Source organism: Aspergillus tanneri (assembly GCF_003426965.1).
Source record: "Aspergillus tanneri strain NIH1004 chromosome Unknown AapTan_7_pilon_pilon_pilon, whole genome shotgun sequence".
NCBI lineage: Eukaryota > Fungi > Ascomycota > Eurotiomycetes > Eurotiales > Aspergillaceae > Aspergillus > Aspergillus tanneri.
The window spans coordinates 3,385,008-3,410,406 of record NW_022984634.1 but is presented as its reverse complement, the minus strand read 5'-3'; the positions used below and the strand labels follow the sequence as shown (position 1 = coordinate 3,410,406).

Below are 25,399 nucleotides of genomic sequence, written 5' to 3'. Positions count from 1 at the left end.
CCGTCCCCCTCTCTCTGTTTCTTTATTTTTTTTTTTTTTTTTTCTTGGAAATTCCCACCCTTCTTCTGTCTTCAACTACCAATTGCTTCTCGACCTTGATCGCACGAACGTGATTATTATTTTGTCACGTAGTTCCAAACCTCCTATTCTCTATTCTTTCAATCGTTGTTGGCGACCGCCAAGGGTCGCCTATCACTAGTCAAGATGGGAGGTCAGGTTTCCAAGATCATGGGGAAGATCTTTGGGACGAAGGAAATGCGCATTTTGATGTTGGGATTGGACGCTGCTGGAAAGACTAGTGAGTTAAGAACCCTAGTTCCTCGGCCGATGCGCACCTTAGGTAGCGGTGGCTGTTCAGGAATGAATAAACTGACACGTCTGCTTGCCTAGCAATCCTTTACAAGCTCAAAATCACAAATCAGGATGTTACTACCATTCCTACTGTCGGCTTCAACGTCGAAAGTGTCACATATAAGAACGTCAAATTCAATGTCTGGGACGTGGGTGGACAGGATAAGATTCGGCCCCTTTGGAGACACTACTATTCTGGTACCACCCCGCGACACAGTCCTCAGCCCTAAATTGATTGCTGACCTGGTGGGAACGTGTGCAGGAACCCAAGGTCTGATTTTCGTGGTCGATTCCAGCGACAAAGCCAGAATCGAGGAGGCTCGTTCCGAGCTGCACAAGATCATCAACGATCGGGAAATGAAGGATGCGCTTTTATTGGTGTTTGCGAATAAGCAAGATATTCAAGGCCGTACGTACTGAGACCTTATCATCGAGCAGTTCTCCGTTACTAACCATCACTGCCCGTATAGATCTCAGCCCCGAGGAGGTGACCAATGCCCTGCAGCTCACCAAGCTCAAGGACAAGCTGTGGTATGTTGCTCCCAGTGTCGCCACGGATGGAACTGGTATTTTCGAAGGCCTGGTAAGAATGCTTGAACTTGAACTCGCCTTGTTTCCCGACGTTGCTGACCCCAAACAGGCTTGGCTTTCGAACAACGTGAAAACTCAACCTCAGAAATAAAACAGCCCCTGACAGCACTCCAAGCGTCCTCTTTGAGGCATCGCTACAGCCTCTTGTACAACACTTTCTTTTGTCTCATCCAATTTTTTCGTTCATGCCCGGTTCTGATGACAGAAGACGCAGCATTTGGATTCTTCATTTGTACTTCTTTTCACGTGCATGGCTTCCTTACTGGTTTCTACTTTCTCCCTATTTTTCCATACCTCTTTTTTCTTTTTTTCTTTTTTTCTTTTTTTAATATTTCCATGATATCCCTCACTGTTGCTATGCGGATCATATAATTACAATTACCCATTTAATATAATATCCCCCTTCTTGTCTTCTACTGACTCTTTCCTTCTTCTACTTCTCATGTCCATTTTGGCCCTACTGTAGAAATAATAGATGAATCTAGAATACTATATACACATGCCAAGTCGATGATTTTAATCAACATTTGACCTGGAAAAGGAGCTAAATAATCAATATTACCATAATTGTTGACAGGCTTTAGTTCAGTGGGCTATCAGTGAGACATTGTGGTCGGCAGTGTAAGGCGGATTCCTTCCCGAGATTTTGCTGCCGATCACTGCTCACCGCTAACCTGTTCGGGAACCACATCGTCATTGCCATTGCCAACTTGTTTGAACATTTGACCAGTTTTTATCTTGAGAGTGAACCACTATTGTCCATTGGAATGGGTTATTTCTGTTCCACAATGTCTGATTGATGAACTATTTACTGGTCTGATCCTATATCGGGTCTTTCGACGATGTCTATGCACGTTTCCTGGTTGGAATCGCTACCGAATGAGCTTATAGATGAGATTATCTCATATCTATTGGCCACTTCTCCATCCCACACCAGTATACACCAACCCCCTAGTACTCGTATTGCTAAAGGTGGAAATCGATGGCTTAAAAATCTCTCGCGCTCCTCGTCCCGGATCCTCGAGGTTGTGCGACCCCGACTCTTTTCGCATGCCTGCTTTAACTTGACGGACGTCGAGGACTTTCTTTCTTTTGTATCGACATCAGACCTGCATCGTCACATCACGTCGATCGTGGTGAGAGGGAGACACTCCCCAAACAATGCGGAGGATCCGTTTTGGTGGCGTCAGGTACTCCGCTGCCTCGATCCGCAGCGTGTAACCGTCCTCGCACCCCCTTCGTTCATTGGCATGATGCTGGGCGCCAAAATCTACGACGGACATAGCTGGGCCTTTGATGTGCCTTTTCAGATTGTCCAGCTTGAACAAGACTCGCACTCTGGTGCTTTTGAGCGATTCCCTCAGATGGAGGAATGCTCAAACCTACTGGAAGCCCGAAGATGGTCATCGATGGTGTTTAATGAGTCATCGTCCCTTAAAGTGTACAATCACTACGAATACTATTTGTTTCAGGTCCCTTCGATTTTCAGTAAATGGGGCACCATGGCATCTATCCGACCCCTCCAGGACCAGGAATCTCTATCTAACTTGTTTAAGAATCTATCATCTTTCCGATACACAGCCGTGTTTCCATTCTATAACCATGTGAAGCTCGTGCTTAATGCGGTGGAATTGATGACGAACTTACGATCACTCAGTTTCCAGCTAGCGCCTTGTGCGAACGACAAGGCAACGGAAATAGAGCAGCGAGGCTCGATGGATCCTAGCGATCCATGGATGGAACTTGCCACAGGATACTCTCTCATCGCATCTGCAGTGAAGGATATGGGTGACAAGGGCCCTCTTTGTCAATTCACTGCGTGTGACTACTCTTTCGATGCCCTCCGGACTGAGCTATCTACCATACTTGGAGAGGTGCTGGACGGCAGCGAATGGGTGCATGATGGTTACGGTACTTGGAATCGACAGGCTATAGATCCATCCGATTCAAGAAATTGCTCGATGGCGATAGTCAAGGGTAATCACTCCTTGCCTTTCCATGTACATCCCCAGCAAAAACCACAATCATGGAACTCTGCGTAGCTGGCTACGCGGTCTTTGCCAGACAGATGTGTATATATTGTATAAAAGTATTTTGAGACACTGTCAAATTATGTATACATCGTTCCTTCGCGACAACCAAGACGAAACAATCTCAACTATGAGAGAAACGGTTTCAAATAGACCAATTTACCCAACGGGACCCCCTTTGCTCGAAAAATGGCATACGCTGTAGTCAAGTGAAAATAGAAGTTCGGCAGGGCGAAATTCGCCGCATACGTTTCCGCCGTGAACTCGACCTCGGTCGGACCAAATGGCGCCTTGAACGGGGTCTTCTCCTTGCCCGTGTAGGCCGCTGGGTCGACTGCGTTGAGGATCTCCAGCGTTTTGTCGATGCGTGCATACAGCTCCTCGAACGTGGTTTCTGAGTGTGGACGGTCCACGGGATCTGTGTGCGTGGGACGCGCGACGCCTTTCAAGGCCAGATCAGTGGCGACCTGGACTTGGTAAGAGAGAGGCTTCATGTCATCGTAGAGACGGGCGTTGACGAAGTCAGCCAGTGGGATGTTGTTCTTGGTGGCGTGGGACTCTGCCTCTTTTAGGATTTGAGTCAGGGCAGTCAGGCCCTTGATGAATGCGGGGACGGTGAAGGTATACACAGGGGAAGTCATGGTGGTTTATTTCTTGGAGGATGGGGATGAGGCTGGATACTTTGAACCTGGACTGGAACACTTCAGGTATTTATGTAAACGTGGCAGTCAGTATAGTTACAAAGCAGACGGTTGTCCTGATTATTAATTCTCCTTCCATATTTCTAATCCAGCATGAAGCGAAACAGGAAGCAAGAAGAATCTGTTACCTAACTACTTGGAGTAAAGTAACGAAGGAAATCATCCGCGTCATGCTCACCTAATAACGGGGGCCTAAGGCTTCTACAGGATATATACAGTGAATACAATAATTATTACTCTGTAGCTTCTTCTTCTTCTTTTCTCTCTAACCCTCTTAACCTTAAAACTTCGCCTTTCTATCCTACCAACTTATACCATTCTTGATCTCTCCCTCGCCTGGGTTTCCAACATGCAGGTGTTGATTCACAGAAATTGCCATTCAGGCATGTAAAAAACTGTTTGACTTATTGGGGGGTCTGGAAAAATGATTGTATTCAGAAGGATTGTCAGCCCAACCCCTCTATGAGTATTGGGTATATATATTCGTATGATGTCCCAATATGGACTAGCTTTATTCTGACAAAAACCCATGCGGCTAGGAGAGCCATAATTATCTTCTATATTAACAGAGTGTGACCTCCAATCCCTGGTCCCATACCCCCAGAATCTCCAAGAAAGAAGAGAACCTTTCTCAGAGAGTCTGAAGATAAGGAAGGATAGTTCAGCAGTGAGGGATATCGGTACTGCTCTCAACGATCTGGGAACCTCGACAGTACCTCGGACCTCACGACCAACACCAGGCTCGATAGTCTATCAAGTTGAGTCCTGTAGAAACGACATATTATAGATACTAACGACGATCGATTCCCTCTAGAGCACCATATAGACTTTTAGTCCTCATTATTTAGTATTTCCAACGACGACCAAGCTATCTCAGCCTATGCTGAGCTCGCTGTCCGTCAACCTAGTTGATATCTCGACGATGACCCATACGTTTTGCGCTTTTGTAACTCATTCGGGGCAGATGCTGCTGCGCATCATTGCTGACAATATATATATGCTTCTGGTTTCATAATTCTGTCACTGTTCTATAGTGGACTTTAATAGACACCTAATCCTAATATACTATGATATAATTGAGTACACGAGGCATTCCTTTTATATCAGAAATTGCATACATGACCAGCCCTATCAAATTGGTACCTATGAACCCTCGTACGAGTGCTGCAATATTGAAAGAGAAAAGAGAAGAGAGTCGGTTCTTTATAAAACACGCCAAGCCAGGCGGTCCCCATCGTTTCTACTGACAACATCCATCGGTCTCGGAACCACACACCTTCTCTCACCATAAAATGCATGGAGCCATCCTGATTTTATCATTTCTTCACATCTTTCTCCCCCGTAAAAATGTCTCCTGTCAATCCGTACGCTTCGGAACCTGCTGTTCCCGTTCTTGCGCATTCTCTCCTGCCGCAGTCACCATCTGCCCATAGAGACAAATCACAGACCTGGAACCTTCGAGACGACCTGGACGTGGGATTCCAGAGTCCAAATCGCACGTTCCGGAGTGGCATCGTCATTGGCATTTCAACGCTTCGAAGTAAAGACAACAACAATGACGACGACGAATACGTGGGCCGGGTAGGTCTTCTTCTTAAATGGAGAACAAGATGTTAACTCACTCTTCCAGCTTCCTCGATCTCTCCTAGCGGGGTATTTGCACAAATACCCCCCATCAAGTCCATTCCCTAGGGCATTCATTATTCATCCCGCCACATATGATAACTTTTCTCCGAGAAAGCTACTTTCCTCACTACTTGCCCAGTCGCATCTACCTCCCCTGGATCGCGAAGAGGCAATCTCCCGTCTGGACTCTGTCCAGCTCTTCCCCGTGTTTGACATTGCTGCAGCTGCGCAGGCACTCTCGGAAGTATCAGATGCTCTACATAGACATCGAGAAGAACAGCGCCAAAAACCCCACCATCATCAAGATCAGGATCAGGATCATGAGCATCCGACAATATCCTCAAATAACCCTGATACCCCGGCATTACTCATCGTTGTTGGCCTAGACGGTCTTGCCGAGGGAACCGTTCGTGCCTCCAATACTGTCCGGGGTGCAGCAGTCTTGACCACTACATTACATTCCTTGACGCGACTATCCCGAATACACGACTCGTTCCTCTCCGTGATGCTGGTTAATACGAGTGGACTGGGTTCTTCCAGTTTATATACAAACCCTCCTAATAAATTTCAGCATCGTCGCGTGCAAAGGGACGGTGGAGCTTATTCTTCCGTTCGCGAGGATGGTATTCATTCGGTTTTTTGTGGGTCGGAGTCTTCGCTGCCCCTGAGCTTGTTAATGCGGACGCTAGATCAGGGTATTGACATGCATCTTCTCCTCTCGACGGTGAAAACATCCACCGTGGTTGAAGTCATCAAGGACAGGGTGGGCGATGGCGTGGGGAGATGGTGTATATGGGATAGATAGACACTTTACTTGATCGTCTTTATTCCGTATTGATGTACTCACGATTCCCATGTCTACAGAACTAATTTTCCATTCGATATTGTACAGGTTATCTATCACAATGCAGGCCTTCGTCTTCCCTTTGTTGTTACCATCTGATAAATGCGCCGGCCTTATGCAAACGATGGCTGTTACAGTCCGCAGTCCAAAAAACAATAAATATAAAATATACCAGTCATACCAACTCCAGTGTAGCATCCCCGGGATTTCTTCCATTTCCATGCAGAAAAGGGTATCAATCAAAAAGGCCACTTCCGCCAGCCTTGGAAAAATCATAAAATAAAATAATAAAATAGTCCTGGAAATTTTGCCACGGTCCGGAGCGGGCAACAGAAGCTAGGTCGGCGTCACTGACTACCAACTTGAGCATTGTCTTTCTCGGCCCATATCCTGAGAACCGCTCTTTCCACCACATTTTGTGCTTCCTTCTCACATTTGGTGAGATCCTGGGCAAGGGTGTTTTCCTCGAACAGAATTTCTTGCTGCTGGATCTTGACCCACTGTTTATGTCTTTCACAGCGCTTTTTTGTACAGACCCCGCGGCTGATGCTCGCCACGTCGTGCTCATCAGTCCCCATGGAAGTGTCGCCGTCTGCGTCGGTAGCATCAGAATAACTCGACGCTAGGGATTCCGGCGTGCCGTCCTGGAGTGCCTTCGCCCCGACATCTGAGAGCCGCCACTCGTCAAACTCGTCATCGGACCACGCAAGTCGGCTGTCAAACCCGCAGATGTCCTTCCACCCTCCTTTGGGTTCCGTTTGCTTCAGTCGCTCGAGGATGGCTTTAGATCGCTGACGAACAAGCGCCAAAAACGTGTTCCGTGCGCTGAGCATTTCTCTTCGATGAAGTAACTCCTCACGCCATTTGCGTAGCTCCTTCATTTTCGAAGCCTCGTCGGGGGAATAGGCAAAGCGCTCCGGGTCTGGATCGACATCCAAGCCAAGCATCTTTTTGGGTTTGGTCTCATTCTCAGGCCCTCCCTCGTCCGGTGGAGGCGATATGAGGCGTTCGCCGAGCCTGCGGAATTCAATCGCCGAGGAGACCCCCATTACCAGCGCCTTGAGCTCGCCAGTGGTGAGGACACCGCCTCTGCTACCAAGATCCTCTGGACCCCCGTTACCCTGGACACCATTGGGGGTTATGCCATTCACGCCTTGTCCATTGGCTGTAGCTCGGGCAGAGGTAGTCGACTTTCGGGACCCTGCGCCCGACGAGACGCCCAGGTGTCGGGTTTTCAAACGCATGAATTCATACCCATGCTCGTCGGTGCAGTATTTGCTGGGTTCTTTTGCGTCAATGCGAGCAGGTTTCCGACATCCGGGCAGCCGACACATCGGCTTCCATGTAGTCCATCCTTTACCACGTTCTTTGCATTTTGGGCCTAGACTTCTGTTAGAGGATAAAAATACGTGATAATATCAAGGACAAACTTACATATATACTTTTCAATCAAGTCGGCATCTCTCGGATCGATGTTCACGCACTTTCCATGGAACCAGTCATCGCACTCGCCATCACAGGCAATCATCCATGTATGATTGTCAGGCTTGCGGCAAATGCAGAATATCTCATCCCCATCTACGGATTCATCGTCGTCTTCCTGTGTCACAGCCTTCTTCTTCCTACCTCTCTTTTTAGGTTCGGGTGCCGGGGATCCTACGATTGACGCAGAGCCCCGTTTTTTCCCACCAGGAGTTTTGCTATTGCGGGACGATGTGGGTGTGTTGGAACGACCGCCGTCGACACTATCGTTGTCTTGATCGTCAAGTTTGCGCTTTTTGCCGGTCGGTTTCCTCCCAACTCCTTTCTTGGTAGTACCGGTGGCCGACTTTCTTCCTGTGCTCTGTTTTGTAGAATTCGCTGGAGATGATCGGTCGGAAGATGACGCTCTAGATGTTCTTTCGAGTTTGAGGTTGGCAATACTTCTGGGGGTCGGGAGCTCCCCAGAAGGGTCTCCGCCATCGACTCGAGCCAAAAGAGGCTTCTCCTCAGCTTCTCCATTAAAAGGTACATTGTCCAGGGGCATGGCCGAGGGTTCTGTCTTCACCGGAGGACCTGGGGTGTTTCTGCTCTGTGCAAGTCCGGAGCCATTCACCGCGCCTGAAATATTTTCGTAAAGATCAATCCAAGCTTGCACGTCTCCAACACCCTCAATGGCTCCGTCGGCGCTTTGTGGCATCCTCAGCTTTCGATGGATTGAGTTCGCTCTCTCAAAGCCAAAAAACCCGCTATGTCGCCACCCAATAATCCCAACGACTTGTTCATTGTTCACGATGATATTGGAAGGGGTCATGTTATTGTGCACTAGGTCCAAACTCTCGGTTTCTCTCTTCTCCGTAAATAGTATCTCTCGCTCTGTCTCCTTAATATCGAGTGGTAGGTGCGGATTGAGTCCACTGCAGACGTAAGAGGGGCTCTCTGGGGGCGGATCAATATCTCGCAGGCGCTCCAAAGCGCGACGACATTGCTGCTTGAACTGATTTATTTGCCCGTCAGTCAGGTATCTCCAAGCCACCTCTAAAGAAACCCCTGGAATTCGAGATTCCACGGAGACATTCCTCCCGTCAATGGTGCCGCAGAAATATATGATCGGTACAGCAACTTCGAGTTCCTTAAGTGCATCTTCCGCCTTTCTTGCTGCGCTCAGCTCGTTTGCATTCACATAAGAGTATTTCTCGGCTGCTTCATCAATAGCAGGCTCTGTATCCACCCGGATGATCACACTGCCGACAGCAAAGGCTTCCCGAGCACCGGGTACATTTAAGGAATTGTCGGAGGTCCAGGAAGATCTAACAAACTCTTCCCAGTAAGTGAACGCGTCCGGGTCAGATTGACACCAATTATCGTATCGAGGCCTGAAATCGTCGTCACGTGGACGGTAGCGACCGTAATGGGCGCTTCGCTTGAGAAAAGGATCGTCCTTTGGTATGTGTTCATAGTCCGTCTCGTAGGGATTTAAGGTAACTGCTTTCTCGGAGCTATTACCCTCAGCGGGACCGTTCCTGTCCCCAGCCATCGCAGTGTGGGCTTGTTCGCAGGTTATCTACGGGGCGAAAATCCGGTCGCCTGAGTAGTTAACACCAGTATGCAAGCTCAACTCCGAAATGAATCTTCAAGACAAATTTGCATGTACCAAGTCGTCTGCGTCTTGAGGAATCTAATAAGTGATAAACATCGGTCTCTCCACATATGATGGAGGAGGCATCATGGGTTTGGAGAAGGGAGAAAGTATGGCGAAGGAGCAGTAGCAATAGCAGCCGACTTCCAATTCCTATGCGAGATTCCGATAATATCTTGGAGCTGAATTTTCAACTGGAGTGGCAGGCCAACCGCTTGAGATTTCGCCAGGTCCTGCCACGAGACCAGTGTTCGGAGGTTAATGCGACACAGTGGAAGGCCCTTGGCGAGGTCGTAATCAGACACCGCTCGGCGGATGAAGGCAGTAAAAAGTCACGACCGAAACAAAGAGAAAAATTAAAAAAACCACTGCTAAGGTTCCAAACACAAGCCCCACGACCGTAACGCCCTGGAAGAAGACACGCGTGGTAGGAAGCCACTTCGGTCGGCGCGGACATTCAGGATTTGGCGGTTCTGCCGCGGATTTACATGAAGGCGGTGTGGACTAAGTCCGGTTTTTCTCCAGGAAGGAATTTTTCTTCATCTCATTCATCTTATCATCTCATCGGTCATGGACTCGAACTGACTGGGTAAAATGATTCTTCATCCCAATCCGTTCATTGTGGGCTTGATTGTTTTTTTTATCACTGATCACCTGCGTCTAGGAGAAGCCCTCCAACTTCGGAAGCCCCGCAAAATCAGAGAATCTGATAACTGGCGCTTCTGGGTATTTGGGGCTCAATTCTTTGTCCCCCTTACGCTCTGACTCCAGAAGCCGACCGAGACGGGCTACATCCCCGCTGCACATAATATAATGACATGTCCCACCTCCGCCAACACCTTAGTCGTCGACAATGGGAGTATTGGCCAAGGAACCAGCTCGAGGCCATGCGCCGTTGAAACACATGCAATGACACCGCAGAGAGCCTGAGATGTAAATTCGTGGGACACTACATGCGACGTTTCATGGTGGTTCGTAGGGATTATTATTGACCGTATATCGTCAAATCTCCCACCATCTGGGCCTGAAACATAAATTCGGGAGGGTTCGTGATGCCACCTGCAAGGGTGAAGCGGAACAAAATCTACTCCGTACGCTGGAAGAAAATAAATATCCCAAATTCTGTTGATCGCATCAAGGAGTAGACGGGGTCAAGGCTTTTAATCCTGAACGGTCACTGGGGAAGCCAAGTCGGTGCCACTATCGACTGGCTTTTCCGGTCAAATAAGCTAGCTGTTTGGCGAGGTAAAGGGAACTAGATAGATAGATATCCTGCCGTCGGTAGTAACAGTCGGTTAGATTATTAGTTTACATTATTAGTCGTTCGCAATCTATTTGCTTCATCGTGATACAGTCTGTGGGTCTGATTCCATAGCACCTTTGTAGAGAGAGGCTTCGTGCCTGACTTTGCAGGCGTGCACTGCCGATCAACGGCGACAGACTGACTTCTTTCTCCCTTGTCGTCTACTTTCTCCTTCTCCTGGAAGAACAAACGTCGAGGATTGGACCCATGGAAACCTAACTCAGTCCAGCTTTAACATGATGTTGCATATCGGTCGGCGCATAAGACACTGCATAACAGGTTATGTCGACAATAGAACAAAGGCTGTGTTCGAAGCAACTAACCTCATGGTTCCAGCGGCTATCCACCGAAATTAACAATCCTTTCTTTCTTCCATGCAGCAAAGAAGTATCAAATCAGATTGCCAGAAAACACGGACTGTGTTGGTGATCTACACTATCTCGTGGAAGATTCCCCTGTCGGAAACTCGTACTCTAGAGCCGGATGCGCCCGCCCACTAAGACGGATGCATCTACTGTGTACATACTCTCAGAGTGGAGAAGCGCGCTGTCTAACAAAGTTGAAGTTCAGTACGCCAATAGTCTCTACTAATTGCTTAGATGCACTGACTCTTCTGGACCGGGGAATGAGGATCTCGGAACTGGTGTTGATGGACTGCCCTGCATGACTGGTTGCAGACACCCAGCAAGTAGCCAGGCCCAGCCTGGTAGCGAGCTCTGTATTGTCCTTTTGTTTCCGTTCTGATATCCACAATTTAGGGGATTGGGCAGGTGGGCGATTGGAACTGCAGGCCCCCAATCCGGGCCAAAGCAGATGACCCTGTTGAAATCCGACGCCTCCGAACTTCTGCAATATTTTGGCCCTTGGCCTAACGAGTGAGACCCTTTGTCTATGATTGAAAGGTGAAACACAGATCACACCAGCCTACACTCCATAGGGCTAGTTTTCTTCGGACTCTTTTGGCAGCCAAAGCCGCCCTCTCTGAGCCCTCTGTGGCGCCTCGAGATACCAGCCACCAGCCACACTACTGTGCAACTTAACCAACAGCCACTATCCCGTAGTCTGGTGCATAACAACCTGAATCAGATCTATAATTGGCTGAAAACCTGGGTTAAACACACTTGTCACCCACGTGTGTGCCCATTGTTGCAGGATATTATTAGACTATCCTCCCTGGATTTGCTGGTGCTACAAGGCTGCCCAGCTACTTGACAATCCACTCAATCATTTTTGTTCTACTCTTCATCTGTCTGTCAATTGCCCCTCGGTGGAGACCTGGTGGGTAGTCTGATCACTTGAATTACTACGGAGTACGGAGTACGGAGTTCTCCACACATCCCAAGAGGTCATGACCATATTCCATTGCTATTGTTATCTTGTCCAAGGGATTCGAGTGCCGACTAAGATAATAGGCCTCGTTTATTGATGGCATCGACTGGATTTCGCTCTTCGAGAATTAATAGTTGATCTATTCCCGGGAAGTTTTGCTGCCGTCGTTCTGCAACACCGTCTCGGCATTCCTAGGAAAGTTTATAGGAAGCTTCAAACCAGGTACAGACTATGTCGAATGAGGCGAGCACTTCAAATCTGGATGACCCTACGCCAGAGTCTTCGCAAATGCGGTGGCAATTTATCGACGCATCCGACAACAGGAGGAGCAATCTGACGCAAGTCAAGCGACACGTAATGCAAGAATATATACGTCAAAGGCGCCATGGTGATCAGCCTTCTACTGGGACCGAGGAGCCCGTGAAGAAAAATCACGACTCTCAACCGAGAACACGAAGTCGCTCGAAGAAGCGCAGGTCATCTGCAATAACTGGGGAAGCTGTAAAGAAAGGAAAAAGTCAGGGTACTAAGCGCATTGATCTCAAACCTCATTCAGATCAACGGGACTTGGTGGTAGCTGACCGAAATCATGCGTTGGATGATCCTGGGGTCGAAGAGATTGAACGACTTCCCGCCACAAAGCCTGTCAGCGGCGCGAAGTCCTTGCCATATAGACAAGCAGTTATTAAAGCTCCCATCTCCTCGGACCTCATAGACTCGTACACTCTAAACGATCACAGCAGCGGGTCGGAGCCTAGCATCGGGACACCGTTGTCCTCAGTCCCGACTTCTCCCTTCGATCTCGGACTTTCTCCCAAGACCATGCTTAGTGCTGCTCGGACAGATCCCTTCAATTGTCTTCCCATGGAGTTAGACCTCGAGGGTCAGCGGCTATTCGACTTTTACGTTAACGAGATGCCGGCTTGCTCATATGGCACCCATTTTCGATCCAGCAGGGCCCATAATTGGTACACGGCAGTTTTTGTTCCAGAGGCCATGAAAGGTCCCATTGCATTCCAAAATACTATCCTTGTGCACGCGGCCAACACATGGGCATGGGTTCGCAATGAAGAGGAAACAGACTATACTCTTACCCACCGCAGTCGTGCCATTTCCATGCTCCGCAATCATATGATAAAGAATCCAGGCGATGTCTCCGACCAGGTGATCATAGCATGCCTCAGTGCTGCAGGGCTAGAAGATTTTGACCCTCGTCTGGAGCGCAAACCGATCAGCTGGATGCACATGCGAGCCGCGAGAGAAATGATCCGCGCCCGTGGAGGGCCAGCTGTTTTCGAGAATACACGATTGGGGATGTTGATCAACTGGCAGGACTACATCCTCTCGGGCTATGAAACCCACGGACCGAGCTTGTTCTTTGAACGTCACCCGCTTCCACGAACCTTACCTGAGCACTCATTCCCTTCAGTATCCTCGATATCGTCGGTATCCACAGAAAACACATCACCTATGTCGGGGTTTAGAATGTCAGGAATGGCTCTCCCGCAACCATTAGACTCCCCCAAAGAGGAGATTCAACAACAGTGCGTTGAGTTTGTCGATTTCCTCAAGCGATGCGAACAGCTCGCAATTCATCAACATAGCATCTGTGATGAGTCCATGCCTTCAATGCGCCGATCTGCATTCCAGGAATCCTCGCTTCTCTATGAGATTCTCGCAGCGCCACCCGCTCTGCGCTTCACTGCGTCTGGGAACCGGAAGCAACTGATTGCACGAGCGGTTGCACTGATAATGCTGAACGCGGGTCTCTGGGATTACCGATATTCCACACAGCACAGCGATACGTTCCTCCAGACTCTGCAGCTTGCCATGTTCAAGAGTGAGGTCGGCATTAGCGGCTCCGTTGAAGCACTGCTGCAGATCATGCTCGAATGTAACGATGGAATTGTGGCGATGGACAACACTTTTCCTCATACCCCATCTCTAGACGCTAAAGTCTTTCCAGACTTCACGCAATATTCGCCCACGGCTCGGACACCGTTCAGCCGGCCTTGGTTTGCAGGGCGAATGCTCAAAATCGCGAAACGGCTCAGCCTCAATTCGTGGATCAGTGTCCAGGAATTTCTCTTTTCCTGTCTGACGCTCCAACCCATGATTGGGTGGGTGTCCTCATGCGAGAGTTCGCTGCGACATGAGATTCTCAGCGCACCGCTGACAAGCTATATCATGCCTGCTTTGACACAATGGCCATATCTACTTCTCTTGTCACCTACTGTTCATTTGCTGTTTCTATTAGTATTACTATTTTTTTTATTTTTTTTCCCCATTATTTTTGGTGATTCCAACTTTCTTTGCGAATCATGTACACGGACCGGATTACCTTTTAAAATTTATTTCTCTATACAGCCGTGCACAACAAAGTGTGCTTGGATATGGCGTCTTTTGGATCTGATAGACTAGGGGTACCATTTTTGCATGTATCTTTGAATCTAGCATAACTTTTGGTAGAAGACTGCCACACCACTAGGGCATTTGTGGCATCACAAGTGCTATTTGCGAGCATGATTCAATGATGATCGTTGTCCGATTCCACTGTCATTCCTCTATAGAATTCTCTCTATCAACTCTACCGTTCTAAATGCTTGGGTCCACAGTCATGCCCACTTCGGATCGAATACCCTCTCGGGGAGCACCATCGCTTCCTACCACCTGGATGGGAGGGGATCCTTGCGCTCACCAACAAGCGGGCGATTTGGTGACGGGGAAGTAAAGACCTTCTCGACTTCCTCCAGGGACTGAACTCCGGTTTCCGTATAGAAGGCCCACACCACAAGAGCGCCGACCCAGTTGAAGGCGAAAAAGCAATAGAAGTAGTTGAACCCGATGTGGGATCTCGCGATGGGGGGAACACTGGGCAAATACGAGGTTCAAGCTCCAGTTAGTGGCGGTGGCCAATGAGGAACCTCTCGCACGAATGGCAGTGGGGAAGATCTCGGACTGGTAGATCCAGGAGATGAGGCCGAGGCTGGTGAAGAAGAAGGAGAAGACGAAGAACATGGCGATGGCTGCGCGCACGGCATTGGGGTTGTTGGCCGATGGGTCGCGGAAGCCGTTGTTCGCCTGCGCCAGGGCCGCTTCCACGCCCATGGTGACCCCCATGCCCAGCAGGGAGGGTATGAGAAGCTGGCGACGGGGAACACGATCAATGAACAGCATGAGCACGGTGTTCCAGAACTGAGCCAGGGCACCCCAGATGCCCTGGATCATCAGTGGTGTGGGGTCCTCCAATCCCAGGGACTTATACAGACCGGGGTTGTAGTTCTGTATGACATTAGTGCCGGAACATTGCGTGAACGCCTGGAGCCCGCAGGCGAGCAGGACGCGACGACGCCATGTGGCTGGCGAGCACAGCAGCTGTCGCCAGGAAGGAACGGCGGTTCGTTGCTCCTCCGCGATGCTGTCGCGGATCTCGATGAATTCCATGTCCACCAGATCGATATTGGAACGGTCTCGTTTCAAATGCAGACAGACGAGGACCTCTCGACCTCTATCGAACTGGCCTTTTTCCATCAGCCACCGGGGGGACTCCGGAAGGAACCAGACCCCCGCGACGAGTATGACGGAGGGTACGGCCTGTAGCGCCAGGGGGAATCTCCAGGTGAAGTCACCGGCCTGGTGGAGGGAACAGCCATATCCCACCCATTGCTAGGATGGAACCTCGTCAGCCATTCCTGCCAGTCAGGAGGGAGGGAGGGAGGGAAAGAAGTCAAAAGGCAGAGAAAGAGAAGGCTGATACCGCGACGACGATCCCCAATCCAATCATCCACTGCTGCATGGAAGCCAGAAAGCCACGGATGCGCGACGGAGAGACCTCACTCTGAAGGAGGTCAGCATCGGGAAATACTTTTTGATAGGATATTGTTTTTTCAAACATACACAATATACAGGAATGATCGAAGACATCGCACCCACCGCCAGACCTGCAATCCAACGACCAGCGATGACCATGGCGACGGTATTCGCACCGGCCTGCAATGCCGCTCCCAAAGATGCCAGAATGCCTCCAATGAACATGACCGAGCGACGTCCCCACGGATCCGACAGGTAGGATACGAGGATGGCACCCAGGATTGCACCTCCTATGGCCATCAATGAGTGGGAAGAAGCATCCCAAAGAAGGCTACAAGAAGCTCACCATTGTAGGCAGCCACAATGCCTCCCGTGACCGCATCAGATGGATGATTGAAGCGATCAACGAAGGCCGACTGCTCGAGAGTGGATGAGATGATGCCTGAGTCGTAACCGAAGAGGAACGAGCCCAGCGTCACAAAGAGGCAGCAGAGGACAGACATAATTCTGATGGAAAGTGATAGTATGGAATTGCTTCGTATAGTCTGCCAGAATCCGATTATCTCATCTTCTAGATCCGTTCTAGCCTTTCTTTCCGGCAGAGTGGATTCGATTCGTCTTCCCACATTCCTTCGTTCTTCTTTCCATTCCATCTCCAGTTTCTCCATCTCCTTGTCCTTCTTCTTCATCTCGTTCTTGGCTGACGCATTTCGTCGGTTTCTCGTTTTTCGTTCGATTCTCCTCTCCCTCGCTCCATCCGGGAATTCATCCAGAACATCTCCAACGCCCCTTCTTTCAAGCCAAGAGAACCCTCCTTTCAGAGTACGTCTTGTCTCTCCTCTTGATCGGTGCTTTCTCGCCCCAACTTCACCAACCGTGCTTTGACTCCCTTTTCGGTCACAGAACTTTTTCCCTCCAGTCACTCTTATTAAGCTCTCGGCGCTTCGGTCGGTTCGAGCGAGCGAACCAAACTTTCCCGCTCTTCGTCTTTCGTCACCGACTAGATACCCCCACGCCTTCGGCCCAAAGAACGGACAGGGGAAAAAAAAAAAAAAAAAAAAATTTCCTCATCTCGGAAGCATCCACCTCGGACTTAGCGGTGCCTTCCATGAACCTGTGAGATTCGAACGTCATTTTCCACGCTCGTGGAGGTGCGATTTGCAGGTCGGATCGCCACGCAGGTCATTCCTCCGTGCTGATCGCCTCTTGTAGTTTCCTCCCTTCGTGGTTTTTTTGTGTCTCCGCTCGCATACATTACTGCGTCCCTGATCGCCTCTGGCTCCGGCTCCCTTGCATGACTGTGCGCCGTCCACCGTAATCCAGGTCTTCTTCCTGCGTCATGGCCTCCCCTTCCAATACAAACGAGGACGATCCCTCCTCCGACTTGTTGCTGTATGCCCACGATGACTCCGACCCCTCGGCACACCTGTCAAACGAGACCCCGGGAGCCCAAGATGTCGCCTCGGCGTCCGCCAAGGAGCCGCTGCCCATGCAGAGCGTCGCCGGGTGACACGCGCCTGCGACGAATGTCGTCGAAAGAAGATCAAATGCGATGGCAAGCAGCCCTGCACCCATTGCACCGTCTACAGTTATGGTAAGCCTTTTCTCTCCTTGGTCTTCTTTCGGGGGATGGGCACCATTTTCTGACCGGTCTCCGGTCCAGAATGCACCTACGACCAGCCCTCCAATCGTCGCCGTAATCCGGCCCCTCAGTATGTCGAAGCGCTTGAAACCCGTCTGCACAAAGCCGAAGCCCTTCTGCGCGTCGTTCTCCCCGACATCAACCTGGATGACCCGCGATTCGACGTCCATGCCACGGAGCAGCTGCTAGCGGCCATCAAGCGCGAGAAGCACCAGCCGCCTCAGCAACCAGAGCCGCAGCCACCACCTCCGGCCTGCAATGGCCTTCAGCCCGCTGCCACGGCGTCCGGCCCGGCGGATGCAGCGCCGACGGACGGGGCCGGGTGCGAGGAATCCTTGCTGGAATCTATGGTCGATAGTTCGGGCTTTTTGGACTTGGATGATCAGGGCCACTGGGATTACCACGGACACACCTCCGGCATGATCTTCATTCGGCGACTGCGGAAGCAGCTGGGTGCAGCCGACATTGGGGTGCCCGCCATGCGGTCGCGCCCCATCACACAGCAGATGCTGGATAGTCCCAAGTCCGCGTCGGAGTCGCCGCAGGATGCGTCATTACCACCCACCCATGATCTGCCTGCACGCGATGTCGCACGGCATCTGTGTCACAACGCCTTGGAGGACGGATGTTCCCTGATGCGGTTCGTTCATGAGCCGTCGTTCTATGCCATGTTTGATCGGATTTACGATACCCCACTGGAACAGTATTCCAACGAAGAGCATTCATTCCTACCGTTGCTCTACATTGTCATGTCAGTCGGCTGTTTGTTTTCGGATGACAGGGCTGGGACCCTGGATCTCTCGGGATATGAGAGCGCCATCGGCCAAGGGTAATACCCCTCGTTCCCCCATCCTGTGGTTCGGTTCAAACTGACTCGTGCTGTAGTTTCCAATTCTTCAAGGCCGGCCGGCATCTCTTGGATATCACCGACTGTCGTGACCTGACCTCCCTTCAGGCGATCTGTTTCATGGTGCTCTTCCTCCAATCCTCGGCGAAACTGAGCACATGTTATTCGTACGTGGGAATCGCTCTTCGCTCCGCCTTGCGACTGGGCTTGCATCGCCGAGCGGTCACAGCCAATTTCAATCCTCTCGAAAGCGAGCTGCGGCGACGCATATTCTGGGTCGTCCGAAAGATGGATGTCTATGTGAGCACGCTTCTGGGGCTGCCCCAGATGCTGAGCGACGACGACATCGACCAGGAATACCCAGCGTCGGTCGACGGAGAATACATCGGCCGCGACGGCATCCTGCCCACGCCGGCGGACTACACGCCCTTGATGGCCGGTGCCAATGCGCACACGCGCCTGTCGAATATTATTCTGAAGGTAGTGAAATACATCTACCCCGTCAAAAACGCTCAGCACCGGTCCGAGTCTGATCAGCGCTACGTCGTGAGCCACTCGAAAATCCGTGAGATCGAGCGAGATCTTCAGGCGTGGATGGAAGAATTGCCTGCGGCGCTCCGACCAGGGACTGAAGTCTCCCCGCAGCTGGAACGGTATGTTGAGTCTGTTTTCTTTTCCTTTCTTTTCTTTTTTGTTTTGCGGTTCTTTCCCTTGGATTTTTACTGATTTCCGAAGGATTCGACAACTGCTACGAATCAGCTATGCCCATGTGCAAGTGGTCATGTATCGCCCCTTCTTGCATTACGTCTCCAGCGGCTCCCAGGCCCGTGGTGTAGACCGACGTTCCTACGCCTGTGCCGCTGCCTGCGTCAGCGTTTCCCGCAACATTGTTCACATCACCACGGGCATGCATAAGAGAGGACTGCTCAATGGGGCGTTCTGGTTTACCATGTATACCACGTACTTTGCCATCCTCTCGTTGCTTTTCTTTGTGCTCGAGAACCCCGACTCACCCACGGCCAAGGACGGGGTCCTCAAAGATGCCATGGAAGGCAAGAACACGCTGGCGGGGCTAGCAAAAAAAAGCATGGCGGCGGACCGATGTTCGCAAAGCCTCAACTCTCTGTTCAAGAACCTTCCAGATCTGCTCAAGAACCGCCAGAGCACGGCGAACCCAGTCAATCTGAAGCGTCCAGCCCCGGCGAGCAGCAGCCAGCACGCCTCCTCCAGACCACTCGCGGACATAACCCCCCCCCGCAGAGATCGAACACGTTCCCCCTGCAGCTGTTGACCCGGCCGTCGAAAGCCGAGGCCAGCAATACGCCGAAGAGTCTGGACGACAGCGCCTCGCACCGACGGACGCCATCGAACACCGGTCCCATCCACACCCCTACCTGGTTCGCGTCCACGCCGGAATCCGCCCCCGAAACCGTGTCAACGCCGTCGGACACATTCCCCGTCACGGAGCCGGTAGGTGTCTCGTCCAATACCGTCTCCACGATGCCCATGTCGTTACCGTTGCGGGAATCACCGTCCTCGTCCGCGCTGTATGCCCCAAATACGTTTACGAATCCCACCAATCTCCCCGATCTCATGGGAATCATGTTCCCGTCCGATGACCCCTTCGCGTACCCCACGCAACCGATGTCCACGTTAGAAGACGGCCATTTCCGCCATGAGGGCGCGGGTCCCAAGTTTGGCCTGAACCCGACCTCGCAACGGTCCGCAATCTCAGCTGCAACGTCCCCGGATCCCAGCACCACCATGGGGGTGTCGACGCCGAACCTGGATAGCTTTGCTCATTTTCCCCTCTTCCCGGGTGGGACGCCGACGCCGATGAGTGCGAACTTACCAAGCCGGCTGGCGAACTCGGTGCACATCACCCAGTCCCAAATGCAGTCGCCGGTATCGCACGTGTCGAACCCGGGGAGCGTGGACCCGTCAACAGTCCGGATCTGGTATCACTACCGAACAGCAACTTCATGTTGCAGGGATATAACTTCCAACCGCAGAATTATGTGGCGGACGTGTCAACGCAGCCGCCAGCACCATCCGGGCAGGCACCGGGACTGGGGATTGGTTTGGACGAGGCCGACTCGATGGGGATGGGGATTGACCTGGGGATATCTCTGGATGATATCTTTGGGAATGGTGATATCTGTCGAGGGGGGACCCTTCCGAATGATGAGTGGGCTCAGTGGATGAATACCAGTTAGATGTGAATAGTTTTTGTTTTGGTCTACGAAATGTTATGAGGTAACGGAGTATGGGAGAGGTGTTTAGTTAGAAGTGTATGTACTTTTTGAATGTAACAAAGTCTATATATTTATACATATCCAAGAAGAAACGCAAGAAAAAAGAGGAGTAGGAGGAAGAAAAAGGATTACCTTCTCGGCGCTTGATACCAACTCCAAATATTCAAACCCACCTTGGTTCCCTCGACCACCGGCTCTGCCGCATGCCACGTCTCCCAGTATCCGGACCCATCCGGTCTGAGATTCTCCCAGAAGATGGCATTCCCTTTGATAGGTTTAAACGTTATGCCTTCCTTTGTCACTGGCCCTGTGCCTGACCCGGCCCCTTGATCCCTCTGCTCCTGCCCCTTCTCTTGCTGATATTGATAATGCTCATCACAATCAATAAACCGGCACCACCTCGTATCAACCGGCCTCCTCAACCGTGGAAAACTCGTCCCTCCACCCACGCACTCCGCACCCAGATACACCATGAAAGTGCTGGCACGGTCACCGCCGCGCGCGGCGACGGATCCCGCCCAGTCAAAGTGATGCGTGTAGTGGCCCGAGGCATTATATCGCTGGGCCCACATGCGCTCGATGTACAGATTCGGTCGCCAGCCCTGAAAGGATCGCGCACGTTGCTCGAGACATCGTACGGTGGGGGTGCGGTCCAGCAGGGCGCGGTCTGACAGGCGGACTGTGGGATCGACTCGCGTGGTGGTGCCGTCGTAGATTATGGAGGGGGTGTAATTCTTACTATATAAAATATACATTAGTATTGTATCAAATTATATTCAGGCTTATTCACTAAAAAGAGGGGAATACCTCATCTTAACTAATTCGTCCGCTTCATCTTCACTGACAAAATCCTCAATGTATATCACCAATGGCTCGCGTGAGAGAAGATGAACCCGGTATTGATCAGTCGGACAGGTCACTAATACACCGTCGTCCAGACTGAGCACACTCTCGTCGAGAATCGCCGCGGAGTCATACTCGGGAGCCGAATCGAAGTCGAGAACGGTGCTTGATGAGGGTGCCCATGAGCGTAGGATCGGAGCGAGTACGAAGACGTATATTGGGAGGAGGTAGAAGAGGGAGGTGAGAATCGTCGAGAGTTTTATCATTATATATAAGTATATATAAATATAAGAATATAAAGATAAATATGAATATGGTTGAATTAGGAATCTATCGACGGAGTTGGATCAGATTGCTGACTCATGGTCATATGACGTAGTTATCTAATTCTAGTATACAAAGTAGACTAATATATCAAGGATTTTATATTGATATTATTAAAAGTACATACTAATATGTCTACTCTAAATACTCAGCTGCACTCTATCCCAACAGGTACACACTCCGCCCGAGCCCCTTTATGACGCCCCTGCTCATGCTCTTTGCACGTCGTATCGTAGTCAATCATCAACCGGCTCACCTCGTCCGCACACACCGTCTCACCAAACCGGTATCGCCTCGCACTCTGCGCCAGATGGCTCTCCCATTCTTCGTTGTTCCATTTACACGCCCCCTGGAAGTCCCGCATCATCTGACTATGCGTGACCCATGGGATAAGTGCTCCAATCGATCGAGGGATGCGCGGCCCTAGGTACCGTCCACGGCGGGTAAGAAATACCCCCGCCATGACTAGAAAATCCAGGGAGATAATCACGATGACAATGACCACCGTCGGGATAGACAGTTCCATTTCCCAATCAGTCTCCGCCATGGTTCCATTAAGGGCAGGAAGAGAGCTCCCCGTCAGCCGCTCTAGGAACAAGTCTCGCCGGAGGGAGATATAGGTGCTGAACATCGTCGAGTATGTGGTTTGGGCCGCACTAATCAGAGAATCAGGTGCGAATGAAGAGGATGACGGATGCCATCTCTCGTAGGTATGCGCAGTTAAGATCCCAGGCCAGTCGTGCCGGGAAAAGGGGGATGACGGGGATTCTGCAGATCTCTGAAGAAAATCCGTCAACACCTGGTTATATTGTGCAAGTGTCTTGGAGGCATTAAGGAACATATCTCCGTTGGTTACTGAGCTACCAGGAACCGGTCTATATGCTTGGATTTGTCCACTGAAGTCAAAGTCGATCTCAAAGTCTTGAATGTGAATCTTCGGTTGGCACTGCAATGCCGTTGTTTTGTCAGCGTCCCCAACGATGCCATCTGATACACCCCAACGGGCAAGGACAAGGATCGTCAACATCTGGCAATCTGTGGGCCCAGCAGATGTTAGGTAACGGATAGACTGGTCACCGATGCCTTCACTGTCAGATGTTCTGGCCGACGGGACCTCCACCGTGCAATTTGTGTTGGCAGTGTCGTCGAAAGGTTGATAGTGCCAGTACCGATTACCAGTGCTTGTGTCGGACCATGAATGATTTGCTGGCAGCTCGCGACATGTCAGGCTCGCACCAATTCCACGCGTAGTGGTAGTGTAGAAAGTTCTATAATACTCATCATCATCGTTACCGATGGGGATGAAAGAATATTCGTTGGTTGTCCATGGAATCTGCGGCATGCTTGTGTTCATCGGGATAAAATGAAAGCTGTTAAACTTGACTGCAGATGCCGGGGCTGAAAAGGTAGAGGGACTGTACTGCCTATACAAGAGGGAGGTGGCAGATTTAGCAGATAGATCAACTTGCGGCACAAAGATCCCTCCGATGACGAGACTGAGAATCAGATCGAGTGTACATGCCAGCGACACGATCATCAGAAGCGGAGGTCCGCCTTTTCTGCATTTCGCCAATACCGCAAGTGGGACTTGGGAGGCGTAATTTGCGGAGAGAGACTGCTTAGCGGTAGCCATACCTCGTTGCAACTGTACCCATGGTTCCAAAGTGCTCAGATGCCGCAAGCTGGACGCCAGCAGCACAGTCACCATGGAGGCAACTACATTGGGAGCGTAGACCAGCAACATTAAGCACAGCAAGTCCCATGTTGTGTAATAAGGGTTCCTTTTTTTGAAGCCAAAACGCTGCAGGGACGCCACGAAGAAAACTACCGTCACAACCAGCAATATGCATTCGAATAGAAACCACGGGATGATAAGAAAGTGCGGGTTAGGATCTTGTGTTCGACGAGCTGCGCGAGCAGATATCTCTGGAGGCCGGCCGTCAGTGGTGACGAGCGCAATCCGCCGCCCATCCTGTCCTTCTTGCCATTGGCACCGCAGGTTGTTGGACCATTGACGAAGCTGCCGGCTGGTGGCCTTATGCAGATTGCCATCTACATATGCCTGGATTGCACCGGGGTGGAAGAAATCGGCAATTATACCACATTGCGCGCCGATAGGTCCTGGGTCACTTCGGAGGAAACTAGGTCTGCGTGGGTAAACATAGGACAGCAAGAGAAGTAAAACGGCAGCTGCGCCAAGTATTGACTCGGCAGCGAGTGCTGTACGTGATATCACGTATACACTGACTCCAGTTGCCACCTGCTGCGCATCCAAGCTTACTGGACTTGTAGTAGGGTCAAACAACTTGCTCATTGTGACAATAAATGTTTGTTCCCAAAGACTAGATACGTCTCTTTGATAGCGATCTATCCTTTTAGCAATGGAATCTTCTGTGAATGCCCCTTCTGACTTGGAGCGCATTAAATCCTGGAATTTATCCATTTGGAACTCTGCCGGTCCGAGACTGCCAACCGTATCTGGATCAACCGACACGGATGTGACTGAGGAATTGGCAAACATGGAAACATTGGCATTTGCATAATGGTAGGTTGCAGAACACGCAAATGCTGCGGCGTGAGATATTGGATTGGAATTCTTGGCTGCTAGTCCCAAATCCAACACCATACCGTATAAAACGAACCGGTCGCAATGGCTAGAGTTGAAAACGCTGGAGCTCGTATTGGTTCGCCGTGGCTCCCAGTAACGGATCTGGGAGATGTTGGTGTCGGCCGAGATAGTGCGCTCAAGAGCGACATCGACTGTGCAACCGCTGCTGGAATCCGCCTCCCCTGGCACCTGAATCCTGCGGGCCTCAAATGATACTGGCCGTTGGTCTCCCGAGTCCGTGCTTTGGGAATTAAAGCTGGTTGGAAGATATCGATCCAGTGATATATCGACACAAGTTAGGTTTGCCCAGTAGATTGTTTGATTCAAGGAGATCAGAAGGGTTTTGTCCAGATTATCAGCAGGCAATACCAAAGGAGCCATGGCGTACTCAGAAGATGGAAGTAGTCGCAGCTGAGCACCCAAGTCAGTGTGGCCATTGGGGAGCACCTGATCATCCATCCACGCTGCCTGAGATTCCGGATCAATCAGATTGGGCCATGTATTCACCGTCTGAACGCTGTAGAAGTTTATATCATCCATGAAAATAAGACCAGAGTGCAAGGCTGGCAAGCACATTCGCAAAGCCAAGGACACAAGTGATACACAGAATACTAGCCAATGGCTATAGCGAGCAGCCCTGATCGGAGCCAATATGCCATAAGAAAAATTATAGTTGATGAGAAGCACCGGCGCAGGCACACTCTCATTCATGGCTAGCTGGAAATAGGGCTCGAGTCGCATCACATCGTAGGCACAGAAACTCCATAGAGTCACAATGACTAGCGCAACAAAAGTTGGTATATACTTGTAGCAAGCCGCGATAGGCGCAGCATTATCCGGAAAATTATCATATGCCGCAAGACCACCGTATTTATTTGAGTACGACCGTACGAATTCCAATGCTCCCAATGTCAACAGAATGAGAACCGCCAAGGACAGAAGGAAGGGCGTTCGCAATGGGGTAGGCCTCCAGCCTTCGTTTTGAACGTAACCATGCCGCTTGGGTTTGGGTTTGAATGTATCTATACGTGTTCAGCTCAGTAAAAGTAAAAAAAAAATTCCGGTTGGACGTGACTGGTTGGCACTATGTAACCTACCTCTCAGCCGCATCCACTGGATTATCACGGTAGAGAGCCAATTTCTGGTCATTTGTCGTCTCTTGTAATCACCGAAACAG

The 25,399-nt window shown here is 50.6% G+C and overlaps 9 protein-coding genes across 9 annotated transcripts; 5 read left to right on the top strand and 4 right to left on the bottom strand.

The window, feature by feature from the left end:
• Positions 1-204: 204 nt before the first annotated feature.
• Positions 205-1,033, top strand: ARF6 (ADP-ribosylation factor, Arf Arf6; the record flags this gene model as incomplete). The annotated part of the gene is made up of 5 exons (XM_033572360.1): positions 205-298; positions 391-567; positions 614-760; positions 822-934; positions 992-1,033. 5 exons carry the CDS (start codon positions 205-207, stop codon positions 1,031-1,033), a joined length of 573 nt encoding a protein of 190 aa, XP_033425675.1.
• Positions 1,034-1,784: 751 nt separating this feature from the next.
• ATNIH1004_007740 (F-box domain protein) lies at positions 1,785-2,984 on the top strand (the record flags this gene model as incomplete). Its single annotated transcript, XM_033572359.1, has 1 exon — positions 1,785-2,984. One exon carries the CDS (start codon positions 1,785-1,787, stop codon positions 2,982-2,984), a length of 1,200 nt encoding a protein of 399 aa, XP_033425674.1.
• Positions 2,985-3,100: 116 nt separating this feature from the next.
• On the bottom strand, positions 3,101-3,613 carry ATNIH1004_007739 (DUF1993 domain-containing protein; the record flags this gene model as incomplete). Its single annotated transcript, XM_033572358.1, has 1 exon — positions 3,101-3,613. The coding sequence occupies one exon, from the start codon at positions 3,611-3,613 to the stop codon at positions 3,101-3,103; it is 513 nt and encodes a 170-aa protein (XP_033425673.1).
• A 1,407-nt stretch (positions 3,614-5,020) lies between these two features.
• Positions 5,021-6,104, top strand: ATNIH1004_007738 (uncharacterized protein; the record flags this gene model as incomplete). The annotated part of the gene is made up of 2 exons (XM_033572357.1): positions 5,021-5,254; positions 5,304-6,104. The coding sequence occupies 2 exons, from the start codon at positions 5,021-5,023 to the stop codon at positions 6,102-6,104; spliced, it is 1,035 nt and encodes a 344-aa protein (XP_033425672.1).
• Positions 6,105-6,490: 386 nt separating this feature from the next.
• ATNIH1004_007737 (putative PHD transcription factor) lies at positions 6,491-9,159 on the bottom strand (the record flags this gene model as incomplete). Its single annotated transcript, XM_033572356.1, has 2 exons — positions 6,491-7,524; positions 7,578-9,159. The coding sequence occupies 2 exons, from the start codon at positions 9,157-9,159 to the stop codon at positions 6,491-6,493; spliced, it is 2,616 nt and encodes an 871-aa protein (XP_033425671.1).
• Positions 9,160-12,124: 2,965 nt separating this feature from the next.
• On the top strand, positions 12,125-14,314 carry ATNIH1004_007736 (sigma-70 region 2 family protein; the record flags this gene model as incomplete). Its single annotated transcript, XM_033572355.1, has 2 exons — positions 12,125-14,033; positions 14,310-14,314. The coding sequence occupies 2 exons, from the start codon at positions 12,125-12,127 to the stop codon at positions 14,312-14,314; spliced, it is 1,914 nt and encodes a 637-aa protein (XP_033425670.1).
• Positions 14,315-14,556: 242 nt separating this feature from the next.
• Positions 14,557-16,206, bottom strand: ATNIH1004_007735 (sugar porter family MFS transporter; the record flags this gene model as incomplete). The annotated part of the gene is made up of 5 exons (XM_033572354.1): positions 14,557-14,764; positions 14,853-15,559; positions 15,651-15,731; positions 15,791-15,993; positions 16,050-16,206. 5 exons carry the CDS (start codon positions 16,204-16,206, stop codon positions 14,557-14,559), a joined length of 1,356 nt encoding a protein of 451 aa, XP_033425669.1.
• Positions 16,207-17,042: 836 nt separating this feature from the next.
• ATNIH1004_007734 (putative C6 transcription factor (Mut3)) lies at positions 17,043-20,408 on the top strand (the record flags this gene model as incomplete). The annotated part of the gene is made up of 7 exons (XM_033572353.1): positions 17,043-17,209; positions 17,267-17,297; positions 17,384-18,174; positions 18,231-18,845; positions 18,928-19,369; positions 19,423-20,032; positions 20,080-20,408. The coding sequence occupies 7 exons, from the start codon at positions 17,043-17,045 to the stop codon at positions 20,406-20,408; spliced, it is 2,985 nt and encodes a 994-aa protein (XP_033425668.1).
• Positions 20,409-20,575: 167 nt separating this feature from the next.
• ATNIH1004_007733 (uncharacterized protein) lies at positions 20,576-25,371 on the bottom strand (the record flags this gene model as incomplete). Its single annotated transcript, XM_033572352.1, has 4 exons — positions 20,576-21,185; positions 21,255-21,455; positions 21,794-25,244; positions 25,320-25,371. The coding sequence occupies 4 exons, from the start codon at positions 25,369-25,371 to the stop codon at positions 20,576-20,578; spliced, it is 4,314 nt and encodes a 1,437-aa protein (XP_033425667.1).
• Positions 25,372-25,399: the final 28 nt, after the last annotated feature.